The sequence below is a fragment of the Chiloscyllium plagiosum genome, unplaced genomic scaffold (assembly GCF_037043375.1).
Source record: "Chiloscyllium plagiosum isolate Xiang-an unplaced genomic scaffold, Cpla_swu_hap1 HiC_scaffold_6, whole genome shotgun sequence".
Lineage (NCBI taxonomy): Eukaryota > Metazoa > Chordata > Chondrichthyes > Orectolobiformes > Hemiscylliidae > Chiloscyllium > Chiloscyllium plagiosum.
In genome coordinates, this window is record NW_028270144.1 from 113,778,244 (window position 1) to 113,794,031 (window position 15,788).

Here is a 15,788-nt window from a genome sequence, read left to right on the forward strand (position 1 = left end):
GTTCTGAACATGACTAGACAGGTTACATGCAGGAAGAATGTTTTTGATGGTGAGAGTGTCCAGAAGCTGGGGTCATAGTTTAAGGATAAGGAGTAAAACCTTTTAGGATGCTGTGAAACTTGAAAGGGTTCAGAAACGATTTACAAGGATGTTGCCAGGGCTGGAGGATTTGAGCTATCGGGAAAGGCTGAATGGGCCAAGACTGTTTCCTCTGGAGCGTTGAAGGCTGAAGAGTGACCTTATAGAGGTTTATAAAATCAGGAGGGGCATGGATAGGGTAAATAGACATGGTCTTTGCCCCTAGGTGGGGGAGTCCAGACATAGGTTTAGAGCGAGAGGAGAAATATTTAAAAGGGACCTAAGGGGCAATTTTTTCATGCACAGGGTGATGGAATGACCTGATAGAGGAAGTGGAGGAGGCTGGTACAATTACAACATTTAAAAGGGATCTGGGCCAAATGCTGGCAAACGGGACTAGAGATTAGGTTAGGATATCTGGTCGGCATGGACGAGTCTGTTTCCGTGCTGTACATCAGAGAGATCTATAACTGAGATGAGCATAAATTTCTTCACCCAGAGAGTGGCAAGCCTGTGGAATTCTCTACCACAGAAAGTGGTTCAGGCTAAGACACTTTTTTCGAGAAGGAGATTGATACAGCTTGTGGCTAAAGGGATCAAGAGATTAGGTAGTGAGCTCAATGATGAGCCATAAATATAATGAATGGCAGAGCAGGCTTGAGGGGCCAAAATGGCCGACACCTGCTCTGATCTTATCCATGAGATTCCATATTATTAAGTTTAAGGACCTGACATGCAAACTTTCGCTTCACTTACAAATGGATATTTTAGAGTGTAGTTTCAGGTTCCGACCTGCATACAAGTCAACTTACGGTTGTACTCAGGAATGGAATCCAGGGACTGCCTGTATGGTTACTCAATCTTTCTAGATCTCTTCAGTGGAATAACGTCCCCGTCAACTGAAGCTACCATGACTACCATTTAACTACTTCTCAACTGGTTACTTTGAGATTCTTGTTCACAAATTGATCCTTTTCCTAACCCTCTGCTGCTGTGAAATAGTTCATTATTGGGATGGGTTGCATCAAACTGTGAAGTGACCATGGAACAGTTCTCCACTTTCCCAATGGTTTCTCCAATGCTGGAGTAACTGATATTATCGTACAGATTTAATGGCAGCCATGTGAAGATGTTCAAGGTAAACATACCACATTTTTGAGGACATCATCTTTCCCATCATGCTTCTGAACTTTGAGCAAATGATAACAAAAGTCAAGGACATCAAATCGGCGTTGCTGCCCAAGCAGTGTAATGATCATACAGCCAGCCCAGTGCAGTCCATCTCCAAAGCATTGCCTGTGTGAATTGAAGACAAGGTTAATGCCAAGTCGCTCAGTGAGTTTGAATTATTTGATATTGAGTTGATAGATTGATTTTTAGATGAGATAGGAAAGTTAAATTAGACCTGGATGTCTCCCTCTACCACACTATAGCAAGAAGCTAACCTCATAAATCAGCCAATTTGAACAATGAAGAACGGAGGCTCTCTGATCAGGAAGGTACCTTGTTTTAAGCCTGGTCTGTACTCAGTGAGCCAACCTCAATTATAGCCACAGGCCTGAGGATCTTAAGATAGAGAAGGGTCAAGGCGTCTACTCATTATTCAGGAATTCGTATTGGAACTGTACCTGGGAGAATCAGGTTGGAGCAGGTACAGATGAGATGAGATCAGATTAGATACAGGTTAGATTGAGAGACATCATTAATGCTAATAAAATTAACATTGGATACAGATTCTACTCCTTTGGAAGTTAAATGTTAAAACAGCAAGGCACTTACTCTACAGTGAACTCATGTGCTCCCACTGGAATACAGTACACAAACTGCATGGCGCTCCACAACCTGTGAAATTCCACACATTCATCCACATGCATTACTCCATTAGTCGGAAGAGGTCCACGCCATATGGGATCATCCAGAAACTGCCGGATTCGTGTCAGAATCACTTCAAACATGGAGAGACCACAACACAGCCGTTCCTTTGTCAGCAGATCCCCTTCTCTTGCAATTGCAACTTGCTGGTTACAGGAAGATTTAAAAATAAAATCCAGAATTCTGGTTATGACTAACGTAATATTAAATTTTCATCTATCAGGTAAACCATTTTAATTTTCTATTTTAGTGAGAATTAGACTGAGGATATGCAATAGTTTTAAAATGTTTCATTATCAATTACCTTTAGTGAACGTAATGATTATTAAAACCCATTGCCTGATTTCTTATAGATTTGTTCACAATGGATTCCAGGATATTACTGGGCCAGGTCAGCAAGGTGGTCAAAAGGGGCTTGGTGGACTTGATGACTAGGGTTTTGTGAAGGAGATGCACAGACAGTAAAATGCCTGCAAGTGTTTATATAAGTGGCTTCAATTTTTCAGGAGCCAACCAGAAAAATACAGAAAGAACTTAAAACAAGGAATTAGATTAGATTATTTTAGATTACTTACAGTGTGGAAACAGGTCCTTCGGCCCAACAAGTCCACACCAACGTTCCGAAGAGCAACCCATCCAGACCCATCCAGGTTTACCCCTTCACCTAACAATACATGCAATTTAGCATGGCCAATTCACCTGACCTGCACATCTTTGGACTGTGGGAAGAAACCGGAGCATCCGGAGGAAACCCACACAGACACAGGGAGAATGTGCAAACTCCACACAGACAGTTGCCGAGGCGGGAATTGAACCTGGGTCTCTGGCGCTGTGAGGCAGCAGTGCTAACCACTGAGCCACCGTGCCGCTTGCAAAAGGACCATTCTTATCTTTCATCCTCATAGCAACATGCTGGTCCTGAACTCTGATCAACCGGCCTTTAAAAGACCCACATCAGATGAAAATTTACCCCCAAACAGCCACCCTAACCTAATTTCTCCAGTTTCTATCTAAAACTGTTATAATTAGCCTTCCCCCAATTTAGCACTTTCACTCGAGGACCAATCTTATCCTAATCCATAACTATCTTAAAACTTTCAGAATTATGATCACTATTCCCAAAACACTCCCCTACTGAAACTTCAATCATCTAGCCAGGCTCATAACCCAAATTAAGGTCGAGTATGGACCCTTCCCTCATGGACTATTTATGTACTATTCAAGAAATCCTCCCGGATGCACCTAATAAATCCTGCTTCACCTAAGCCCCTGTCACTAATCAATATAGGGCAAGTTAAAATCACACACTACAACTCATAGTGCGAGAGTTCCTACACAAGTCAACTTAAAGGCGAGGAACAGGTGGTTGGAGAGCTTTTCAAACAAGTGTCTTTGTTTCATAAATAGTCTTTTGGGAGTACAGAACTTGAGCACTGCTTCAAAAAAAAAGTTACTTGCTAGTTCCTGCAATCTGTCCTGAGAACCATAAGATGCAGAACTTCTACAAAATGTACTATTTTTGGGAATATTCATGCTTTTGCTCTTATTTTAAGCATACTATTTACACTAGGCATGGTGCAACATCTGAGGTGTAAACCAGAGCATTCGCACCATAATTGTTCCCACACAGTTAGTCATTATAGGTTTCAGGATGTGCTCTTTTACAACGGCTGCAGCATGTACAATTCTGCTGTTTAAAATGTGAAACCATACCCTTTCAAGCTTCTAACATCTAAACGCTGTTCAGCAAACAGCGAATAACATCAGAATTAAAATGCTGCTCAAGTTTCAGGTTACAAACGTAACTAGTGATTTGCAAAGTCATTGAGAGGTTAGATATGTTAGCTCCTGAGTGTCAAATTAATTCACCTCTGAACACTTCAGGGCAGAACTTTTATGTAGCAGACAGCAAATGTGTCAGATTAACGTTTTAGAACTACTATTCACAAATAATGTCAGACAAGGACCTTCAATTTAAAAATTAACCAATTTGTTCAGTAACTGGCCCAGTACAAAACTAAAAGCCTAAAAATCCATATCAATTTAAAATACCTTGGCTTGACACCTTTTGTTTCAGCCCTGGGATTTACCTCCCTTTAAACCGAGGGATAAATTCCAGACTATTAAGAATTTCAAGAATGTGCAAATAAGGGGCATTCTTTAGCTGGAAGTGCACATTTTCATGCTGCACAGTAATTATGTCTTCAAGTGAAGAGTTTGCAACATGGATTGAGAATCAAATTTATAGCTTGCAGTTACACAACTGCTAAAACAGGAGTGCTTCTTATAAGATCTTGCACAGATATCTGTTTTGGCTGTATTGAGGCAATAATCATTGGTTCAAATAACCTTTGAATAATTTATACATATGCAAGCATAAGTAGGTAATTCAAATCAGTATCTATTCAAGGGAGCTTTCAATGATTATTTGGATAAAATTGGTGCAGAAATATGGGGAAAAGACAAGAGACTGACGTTGGATAATAGAACTAGTGCAGGCAAAAAGGGCCGAGTGGCCTCCTCCTGCACTGTAACAGTTCTGTGATTCTGTAACATTCAAGCTCCAACAATAAGTACAATCACCAAAGAAATTACCTGAGGTGTTCCAAGTCGTTCTATCAGTGGAACAAGATGAAGTGCAGCATATTTAGCCTCCAGTCTCTTCATCTTTGTGTCGAGCCGCTCACCCTCTGATAAATTAGACATGTAATATTATAAACATAAACATCAAAACTTATCCAAGGTATGAAGCTTGATGCATTTCTCCATATTAATCCCTGCAATTAGTTGCTGTATGTGCAAACCTAACCTTTTCGGCTCACTTTAAAACACAAAGTTTCAAATGATCAATATTTTGTGATTTGATTTATGTTTGTCCCAAGTTTAATATGTTTTATTATTTAAATTCAAAATACATATAAAATACACATTTATTCAATTAAAATGCACAGCCCTATATTTTAGCAAGGACTGAGCAAAATCCAAAAGGATTACAGATCTCTCTCATTCAGTAAATGCTTGCGCTATTAATTAATACCTCAATCAAGGTCAGTAGAGATATATTAAATGCCAAATGTGCTTGAATAAATTGATTAGTATTTTTTGGAATTTTCTCGTTTTGACAAGACACTTGACAAGAGTAATGTAGTTGATCCATCTCCAGAAAAGCTCTTGTAAAACTGTCACACAATTGACTCACCAGCAAAACTGAAGCCATAGAATAAAACTGACATTAGGAATATAGAGTTGGCCGAGCACCAGGAAGCAAAGAGTAATTGTGAACGGCTTTTCAAAATTGAAGGATGGTGTAAAGAGGAATTGGTATTAGATCCAATGCTGTCCTTGATTTGTGGAAACATCGCAGACTTTAGTGTGCATAGCATTGTTTCAAAATTTGTAAATGACAAAATGTGGGGGCATTGTAAACTTTGAGAAACGGTCATAAGACCATAAGACATAGGAGTGGAAGTAAGGCCATTCGGCCCATCGAGTCCACTTCGCCATTCAATCATGGCTGATGGGCATTTCAACTCCACTTACCCGCATTCTCCCCGTAGCTCTTAATTCCTTGTGACATCAAGAACTTATCAATCTCTGCCTTGAAGACATTTAGCGCCCCGGCCTCCACTGCACTCTGCGGCAATGAATTCCACAGGCCCACCACTCTCTGGCTAAAGAAATGTCTCCACATTTCTGTTCTGAATTTGCCCCCTCTAATTCTAAGGCTGTGTCCACAGGTCCTAGTCTCCTCGCCTAACGGAAACAATTTCCTAGTGTCCACACTTTCCAAGCCATGTATTATCTTGTAAGTTTCTATTAGATCTCCCCTTAATCTTCTAAATTCCAATGAATACAATCCCAGGATCCTCAGCCGTTCCTCGTATGTTAGACCTACCATTCCAGGGATCATCCGTGTGAATCTCCGCTGGACATGCTCCAGTGCCAGTATGTCCTTCCTGAGGTGTGGGGACCAAAACTGGACACAGTACTCCAAATGGGGCCTAACCAGAGCTTTATAAAGTCTCAGTAGCACAACGGTGCTTTTATATTCCAACCCTCTTGAGATAAATGACAACATTTTCATGGACAGACATGTAGATAAAATTTAATGAAGAAAATTGAGAGGTGGTTCACTTTGATAACAACAAGGAGAGGCAATACAAAACAAAGGGTACAATTCCAAAAAGGGTGCAGCAGCAGTGACGCTGGGGTGTATATGTGTACACATTGCTGAAGGTGGCAGGGCAAGCAAACAGTATGCTAGTTTTTACAAACAGGCATAGGATACAAAGACACAGAAGTTAGGATGAAACTTTATAAAGCACTGGTTTGGCCGCAACTCAAGTATTTTTCCAATTCTATGTGCCATATTTTAGTGAAAATATAAAGATACGGGAGAATAGTTCCAGGGAAAAGGACTTTAGTTAGCAGAACACATTGGAAAAGCTGTGGCTGTTCTCCTTCAAGAAACTTGACAGGCGATTTGACAAAGTGTTCAAAATGACAAGTTGTCTGGAAGAAAGGGTTGAGAACCAGAGGAGACAGATTTAAAGTGAATGGCAAAAGTATTAAAGGCAATGTGAGGATAAATGTTTTTACACAGTGAACACTCAGGTTCTAGAATGCACTGCCTGAATGTGTGATGAATGCAATTTCAAATAGAACTTCTAATGGGGATGAGGCTATTATTTGACTCGCTTGTAGATCAAAACTGTTCAACTCAGTCTTGAATATATTTACATTGCTCTAGAGTTAAAAAATTCAAAGATTGATGACCCTCTTAAAAAAAATTCTGTCTTAAACAGGTGACCCATTACTTTGAAACTGTGCCCCAAGTTCGAGATTATCCATAAGGAAAATAAAGCTGGCAAGGCTGGACCTCAAGAAAGAGACTTTGTGGAGTGCCTCCGAGATGGATTCTTAGAACAGCTGGTGCTGGAGTCTACCAGGGAAAAGGCAATTCTGGATCTGGTATTGTGCAACGAACCAGAATTGATCAGGGACCTCGAAGTGAAGGAGCCATTGGGAAGTAGCGACCATAATACAATAAGCTTCAATCTGCAATTTGAGAGGGAGGGGGTACAATCGGAAGTGACAATATTTCTGTTGAATAAAGGGAACTATGGAGCTATGAGAGAGGAGCTGGCCAAAGTTCAATGGTGCAATACCTTAGCAGGGATGACAGTGGAGGAACAATGGTTCATATTTCTGTGTACAATGCAGAAGATGCAGGATCAGTTCATTCCAAAAAGGAAGAAAGATCCGAGGAGGAGGCATGGGTGGCCGTGGCTGACAAGGGAAGTTAAGAAACATATAAAGTCAAAAGAGAAAAAGTATAACATAGCAAAGATAAGTGGGAAAACGGAGGACTGGGAAGCTTTTAAAGAACAACAGAGGATTACGAAGAAGGAAATATGCAGAGAAAAAATGAGGTACGAAGGTAAACTGGCCAAAAATATAAAGGAGGATAGTAAAAGCTTTTTTAGGTATGTGAAAGGCAAAAAAAAATGGTTAAGACTAAAATTGGGCCCTTGAAGACAGAAACAGGGGAATATATTACGGGGAACAAAGAAATGGCAGAAGAATTGAATTGGTACTTCAGATCTGTGTTCACTGGGGAAGACACAAGCAATCTCCCTGAGGTAACAGCGGCTGAAGGACCTGAACCTAAGGGAATTTATATTTGGCAGGAATTGGTGCTGGAGAGACTGTTAGGTCTGAAGGTTGATAAGTCCCCAGGGCCTGATGGTCTACATCCCAGGGTACTGAAGGAGGTGGTTCGAGAAATCGTGGATGCGTTGGTGATTATTTTCCAGAGTTCGATAGATTTGGGATCAGTTCCTGCGAATTGGAGGGTGGCTAATGTTGTACCACTTTTTAAGAAAGGTGGGAGAGAGAAAGCAGGAAATTATAGACTAGTTAGTCTGACCTCAGTGGTGGGAAAGATACTGGAGTCTATTATAAAGGATGAAATTACGACACATCTGGATAGCAGTAACAGGATAGGTCAGATTCAGCATGGATTTATGAAGGGGAAATCATGCTTAACTAATCTTCTGGAATATTTTGAGGATGTAACTCTGAAGATGGATGAGGGAGATCCAGTAGATGTAGTGTACTTAGACTTTCAGAAAGCTTTTGATAAAGTCCTACATAGGAGGTTAGTGAGCAAAATTAGGGCACATGGTATTGGGGACAAAGTACTAACTTGGATTGAAAGTTGGTTGGCTGACAGGAAACAAAGAGTAGTGATAAACGGCTCCATTTCAGAATGGCAGGCAGTGACCAGTGGGGTACCGAAGGATCAGTGCGGGGACCGCAGCTTTTTACAATATGTATTAATGATATAGAAGATGGTATTAGTAATAACATTAGCAAATTGCTGATGATACTAAGCTGGGTGCCAGGGTGAAATGTGAGGAGGATGTTAGGAGATTACAGGGTGACCTGGACAGGTTAGGTGAGTGGTCAGATGCATGGCAGATGCAGTTTAATGTGGATAAATGTATGGTTATCCACTTTGGTGGCAAGAACAGGAAGGCAGATTACTACCTAAATGGAGTCAAGTTAGGTAAAGGGGCAGTACAAAGAGATCTGGGTGTTCTTGTACACCAGTCAGTGAAGGTAAGCATGCAGGTACAGCAGGTAGTGAAGAAGGCTAATAGCATGCTGGCCTTCATAACAAGAGGGATTGAGTATAGAAGCAAAGAGATTCTTCTGCAGCTGTACAGGCCCTGGTGAGACCACACCTGGAGTATTGCGTGCAGTTCTGGTCTCCAAATTTGAGGAAAGACATTCTGGCTATTGAGGGAGTGCAGCGTAGGTTCACGAGGTCAATACCTGGAATGGCAGGACTACCTTACGCTGGAAGACTGAAGCGACTGGGCTTGTATACCCTCGAGTTTAGAAGGCTGAGAGGGGATCTGATTGAGACATATAAGATTATTAAAGGATTGGACACTCTGGAGGCAGGAAACATGTTACCGCTGATGGGTGTGCACCGAACCAGAGGACACAGCTTAAAAATACAGGGTAGACCATTTAGGACAGAGATGAGGAGAAACTTCTTCATCCAGAGTGTGGTGGCTGTGTGGAATGCTCTGCCCCAGAGGGCAGTGGAGGCCTAGTCTCTGGATTCATTTAAGAAAGAATTGGATACAGCTCTCAAGGATAGTGAAATCAAGGGTGATGGAGATAAGGCAGGAACAGGATACTATTAAGGATGATCAGCCATGATCATATTGAATAGTGGTGCAGGCTCAAAGGGCAGAATGGCCTACCCCTGCACCTATTGTCTATAAGATCCACCCTCTACCCCTAGGATCTTATACATTTCTGTAAGGTCATTTCCTCAGAAGACATTCAACCCAGAAATTAACTGCATGAACCTTCTCTGAAGTATCTCCAATGCAAATACATCCACTCTTGAATAAGGCCACCAAAAACTGCAAGAAGTATTCTAAGTGACATCTCAGCAATGTCCCTTGCAGTTGAGGCAAAGTTTCCCCACCACTTATATTCCAGTTCCTTTGCAATACAGGCACATTTCATTTGTCTTCCTAATTATTTGTTGTACCCCATGTTAACTTTATGTAATTTATTCCTCCTTTTGTTTTGGAACCATTTTGTAACTCTTAAAATAACATGAGCCATTTTAATAAGACCAGTTATGTTATGATAGCTTCAAGTCACTGTATTTATGTACTTTGAAATGTTAATTTCATTAGCTTAAAGATAATATGGGAATTGCTATTTAAGGCTAAAAGAAGCAAAACAATTATTACATTGAATTCAATGACCAGTAATGGGGAGGTCTCTATGGACGGCAAATATGTGATGCTCTCAGTAATTACCTTTGACATGGATTCTTGGCAAAATATTCTGGAATGGTGCAGCATGTAGCAAGTCACAGACTTCCTCCAGAGACTGAACAGAGAAGGCAAATTAAGAAGTTGCGCATAAAACTACGTAAGAAAATTTGCAATTGCATCACACTGAAAAAGCAACATGTTAAATAGTTTATCTATTTACTTATGCGATATTCTTAACACACCATATTCAGTAACAGATTTGTGTTGAAGGACAATGTGCTGTTAGTGAGCAATGAGCCAGGGAACCTGATTCACAAGAATTTCCCAGGATGGCACAGCTGATTGGGAATTTTCTTAAATGGAAAAATTAAATGCCTTCATAGCAGAAGCTAAGGAGAAATTTGGAACACTCAACAGTAACATGCAAAACAAAAAAGGGATAAACTAGGTACTTAAACAGCACAAATTTGCAAAACTATGAGGAAAATTTGAACTGTCGATAATTATTTAAACAGCCTCACATGAAAATGGGCCCAATTCACCTCCTCTACTCAATTAAGTACCCAATAGTTGCAGAGGAATATAGTTGTATGCGTTGTCTTTTCACAAAGATGAGAAAACAACTTACATTAAACATTGTAAAAATGATTAAGCACTTAAAAGTTTTATTACCCACAAAATATATGGAGCATACAAATCAAATGTGTTACTGTTCAGCGTGGCAACATTTGCAGGAAGTAATTCCAGCTGCAGCCACTCTGAAGCCACAGTTCAGATCTGGAGCAGTGGCTGCAGTCATCCACAAGACTGAAATCTTCATGGATAACATGTACGTTGAGGTGGCCACACCATGATAAACAATCCATAGGCAAAAAGGAATGAGTGACCATCAGTCTGAGCAGAAGGAGTAGGTAGTGGCACATGGGTCCCATGCTCCATTTCCCTCTCTAGCAGTTACTGCTGGGAGAGACGGTTTCTCAGGAGAATGCAGGAAGAGCCAAGTTTGTGTTGCCATGAATGAATTTGGAAACAAAGTATGAATATACATGAAATGGAGGGACATGGACCAAGGGCAGATAGAAGGGATTAGTTTAATTTAGCGTCATGTGCAGCACAATATTATGGGCCAAAGGGCCCCTTCCTGCGTTTAATGTTCTTAAGTAATAATGATAGAAGATTCTATTCGAAGGAGAATAGATAGATGTGTCTGAAGTCACAGACAAGATTCCAGGATGTTACATTGACATCCTCGATTGTGGCGCTAGTCAGGCAATGAATGGCAGCAGTACATTCTGAAGGGGCAAGAAGAGAGAACAGATAGAAGTCACAGTCCACATCAGTACCAACTATTTAGGTAAAAAGGTTGCAATTCTGCAAACAAAATGTAGGGAACTGAGAAATAAATTTCAAAACAGCATGTCAAAAGGTAGTTCATGCGAGATTAATCCCACTGCCATGTGCTAGTGAGATCAGAAATAGAAAAACCTGACCTTTGCGTGACTGAAGAGATGGCATAGTAGGGAGGGATTTAGATCCTGAGGCATTGTGATCAACTCTAGGGAAGATGCAACCTGTATAAGCTGGACAGGTTGCACCCCAGCAACACGGGACTGGTCACTACTATTGTGGGAGATGGCTTAACAAGAGCAGCAGGAGATTGGGAATCTAAATAGGAAGACACAATAAAGGGAAACATAGTTAGAAATGACAGAGAAGAAATACAAGCCAGAAGTGGAAAGCAGAGGAAACAAATTCTAGTAACATCTGGGCTTTAGTAATAAAACAAAGGGTGTAATTTTTTTTAATTCACTCATGGGATATGAACACTGTTGGCTGGCCAGCATTCTTACCCATCTCTAGTTGCCCTTCAGGTGATAGTGTTGAACTGTCTTCTTGAACTGCTGCATTTTATTTCTGTTTGTAAACCCATAGTGCCATTAAAGGAGGAGTTCCAGGATTTTGACCTAATGACACAAGGAATGGTGATATATTTCTATATCAGGATGGTGACTGGCTTGGAGAGGAATGTGCAGGTGGTGGTGTTCCCATGCATCTGTTGTCCTTGTCCTAAATGGCAGTATTTTCTGGTTTAGGAGGTGCAGTCTAAGGAACCTTGGTGAATTCTGCAATCCATTTTGTAGATACACTGCTACTAAGCGTCACTGGAGGATAGACTGAATGTTTGCCAATCAAGTCTCTACCTTCTCCTGTATCTATTAAGTTTTTTGACTGTTGTTGGGCCTGGATCAAAAAGTGTGGTGCTGGAAAAGTACAGCTGGTCAGGCACCATCCAAGGAAACGTCAAGCATAAGCTCTTCATCAGGAATGTGTTGCCGGGGGGGGGTTGCTGAGAGAGAAATGGGAGGGGGTGGGAGGTCGCTGGGAATGCGATGGTAAATGAAGGTTTGGGGGGTGGGGGGGGGGGGGGGGGGGGGGGAGGAGGAGGGGGTAATGGTGATAGGTTGTTGGACCTGCATAGATCCAGGCGAGTGAGGAGCATTCCATCACACTCCTGACTTGTGCCTTGCAGATGGGGAATCAGGTGGTGCATTAGTCACTGCAGTATTCTGAGCCCCTGATGTGCTCGTGACCACAGAAGTTATATAATTAGTCCAGTTCAGTTTCTAGTCAATGGTAACTTCCTAGCTTTTGGTAGTGGGGGATTCAGTGTCTCCTTCCCCTTGTTATTTTCAACTTCATCCGTGTGGACTCTATATCTTCCAAGATCAATTCTTGCTGTCATACTTATTCTCCATCATGCATTTTCTTTTAGAAAAGTTACATACCTTTGAATATCTAATTCCAAACCTTGGTCCCTTTATAACCACATCTCCACAATGGTTACAGGTAATAAGCAGCCCTATTTGTGCCATCAATTCATTTATTTTGTTCTGAATACAATGTGCATTTAAGTAATGAGCTATTAATTTTTCCTACCACTTTCTTTTCTCCTTTTTGACCTTATTTGCTGCTGTTTTTCTATGTTTGCACACTTTACCCCCTTCTTGTGTTCCTGCCCCCTATCCCCATCATTATCCAAATGTATATCCAAGCTGCCTGTACTGCTGCCATATCATTTTGCTGCATAAGCCTAAATGTCCCCTCTGCCAAACCCTCCCCTCTAATTATTTTAAAGCCCTCTAATCAGCTTAATTAAAGCCCAAATTAATCCACTCAAAACCTTCTAAATAGTTTAAAATCTTTTGTAAGCTGACATTCATCCAAACCCCCCTCCTCCTCTATACACTTTAAAGCAGCAGCAGTGATAGGAGAAAAAGCCTTTTTACACAGCAAGTGATTAGGGGTCTGAATTGCATAGTGTGGTGGAGGCGGGTTCAATCAAAGTATTCAACCGTAAATGAGTTGGCTCTCTCAATCGAAGGAATGCGTATGGTTACAGAGAAGGCAGGAGGATGGCATTAGATAAGATCCTCACTTGGAGAATTGGACCAGCATGATAGCTTCCTTTTGTACCATACCAAAGCTAAAATTCAGTAAATTATAAACATTGGTGTAGACCATATGGCTGCATAATCAGTTTCCATATTACAGATTATGGTTTTGTCAGTAGATTGGCAGAAGTGGAGGGTGCTGATCTTGTAGAACCACAAGAAAGTAATCTGTGAGTTGCATCAGATTAGGAGCAAACCACATGTTCTGTCTGGACTTAAATAACAAATCTGAAATATCAAGGATAATTATTTAAAGAATCTAAGTTCCAGTGGTATCAAAACATCTTCAATTACTTTACCCAAGTCCTCCTAGATTTAGGAAAGTAGGAGCAGGAGTAGCTTAAACCTTCGTACCTTAAACTTACTCCATCATTCTCTGTTTTGGCTGATCATTTACCTCAATGCCATATGCCATATCCCTACATCCACTGATGTCATTAATAATCAGTAATCTATCAATGTCTGTCTTGAACTTAATGAATAAGCTTCCACAGCCTTCAAAAGGTAGAAAATTCCAAAGACTCATCATGCTCTGAGGAAGTTCTCATTCACCTCAACTAAGTGGCTGTGTCCCCCTTGTACTAGGCCCTATAGTCAGGGAAATATTCAACTTGCATCTACTCAACCCTCAACAATTTTAAACTTCTTTGAGATCGCTTCTCATTCTTCCCTGCCTCCTCAACCTTATCTCATACGAAGATGCCCCTTCCCAGGAATCAGCCGAGTGAACACCTAACTGTGCACTCACTTATGGCAAGTGAATCCTTCCTTAGGTCAGGGGGCCAGACTGCACAAAGGTCTAACCAGTGCACAATTCAATTAAAACAAAACCTTTAGCTTTTGTACTCAAATCTTCCTGCAAAGGTTCACATACCACTTGCCTTTTAAATTACAATTTAGCTTTCAGGACACCTAGGTCACTTTGGACATTGCACTTTCCAATCTCACAACATTTAAAAAAAAACACTTGGCACCTTCATTCCTCCTATCGAAATAGATAACCTCACACACATCCATATTATGTGCCATCTGCCAGGCTTTTGTCCATTGCCTAAGTCTGTCCAAATCCTCCTGAATCATTTTTGCACTCTTGTCACAACTCTCACCCACCACATTTTGTATATTCTACAAACTTAGAAATATTATAATTAGTTCCCACATTGATATGGGTTGTGAACCAAACACTGATACTTTCAGTATCCCACTTGTCACAGCCTACCAATTTAAGAATGATCTACTTATTCCTATGCTCAGCTTTGTGCCAGACCTCAACCCATGCTAACATATTACACCTAATCCCAGTTTCAAAAGTTTCCGTCAAATAAGTGGAGTTGCAGGACAAAAATCTTCACGATCAGTCCAATAATCATGAACAAAATGCTTTAGTTTTGTTCATTAACCTGCTGGGAGACGTGATTACAGGCCTTCTGAAAATCGAACCACTGGTTCCTCCTATCAACTCTGCTACTATAGTTTCCTTTGAGGATGTATTAGATTTATCATGTATGATTTCCACACCCTAAAATGACATTAGCTCTGTCAGATCAAAATTATTTTCAAAATACCCAGTAACGACAACCTTTATAGATTCTTGTGCTTTCCCAACCATTGGTATCAGCTCAGAGCTTTCTCTCACTTCTTTCTTAAAGAGAGGGGTTACATTTGTTACCTTCTAACTTGCAAACACCCCTCTTGAATTAATAGAATTTTGAAAAATTATCATAAATCACCATCTCTCCAACAAACCCTCTTAATTGCCAGGCTGACAATTTTGGGCAACTTTATAACGTTATTAATTAGCCCTTTCTCCTTGTATAATATCACATCTAAAATAGACTGTGTCCTGATTGGCTCCTCAATATATCATCCAGGAATTCTTCCTCCACAGCATTGGTATCAATCAGTTTTACCTAGACTGGTACCAGTGTAGACTGGAGTCAGCCATGATTGCTGTATTTGTTTGCCAAACTTACACCCTGCACCACGTTATCACTACAGTTTGGCGGCCTCTTAATTTCTCCATCTAATATTTCTTAGCTCCATCCAAACAGACTCTACATCCTACTCTTCCCAGTGGAGATCCTCTGTGACTAATGCACTGATCCTGTCCCTTATCATTAGCGCTACCCCACCTCCTTTTCATTTTGCCTATCCTTCCTAAATGTCAAGAATCTTTTAATATTCAATTCACCCAGTCTTCGTCACCCTGTAGTCACCTCTGAAATGTAAATTCAACCTGATTATTTCACTAATGCTATCAATTCACAAATCCTGTTCCAAATGTAGCATGTATTTAGATAGATTGCTTTTAAATCTGTCCTTTTTTAAAAAAAAAACACTATTCTGCAATTTTACCATGGTTGACTAGTCTTTGCTGCTTACCACTTTCACTTATTGATTTTCTACTTAGAATAAATACCGAGCTAGTTATGCCATCTCAATTCCTTCTTCGGCTCCCATTACCAAACAAACTAATTCAAACCCCCCACAACAGCATGAACAAAGGGTATTAATCTCAGTTCAGTTAAGGTATAACCTGTCCTCCTTATAGGAGTCCCCACATGCCCCTGAATCA

At 40.7% G+C, this 15,788-nt stretch overlaps 1 protein-coding gene across 2 annotated transcripts in view; it reads right to left on the reverse strand.

Moving 5' to 3' along the window:
• Positions 1–15,788, reverse strand: part of cyfip1 (cytoplasmic FMR1 interacting protein 1) — a 194,580-nt gene that overhangs the window by 1,026 nt on the left and 177,766 nt on the right. For both annotated transcript variants that reach the window (XM_043692305.2, XM_043692304.2), the window contains exons 27-30: positions 9,804–9,876; positions 4,546–4,640; positions 1,858–2,096; positions 1,227–1,374 (exon numbers count right to left, since the gene is read on the reverse strand). In XM_043692305.2, the coding sequence (XP_043548240.1) occupies positions 1,227–1,374; positions 1,858–2,096; positions 4,546–4,640; positions 9,804–9,876 (555 nt within the window). The remainder of the gene's footprint in view (positions 1–1,226; positions 1,375–1,857; positions 2,097–4,545; positions 4,641–9,803; positions 9,877–15,788) is intronic.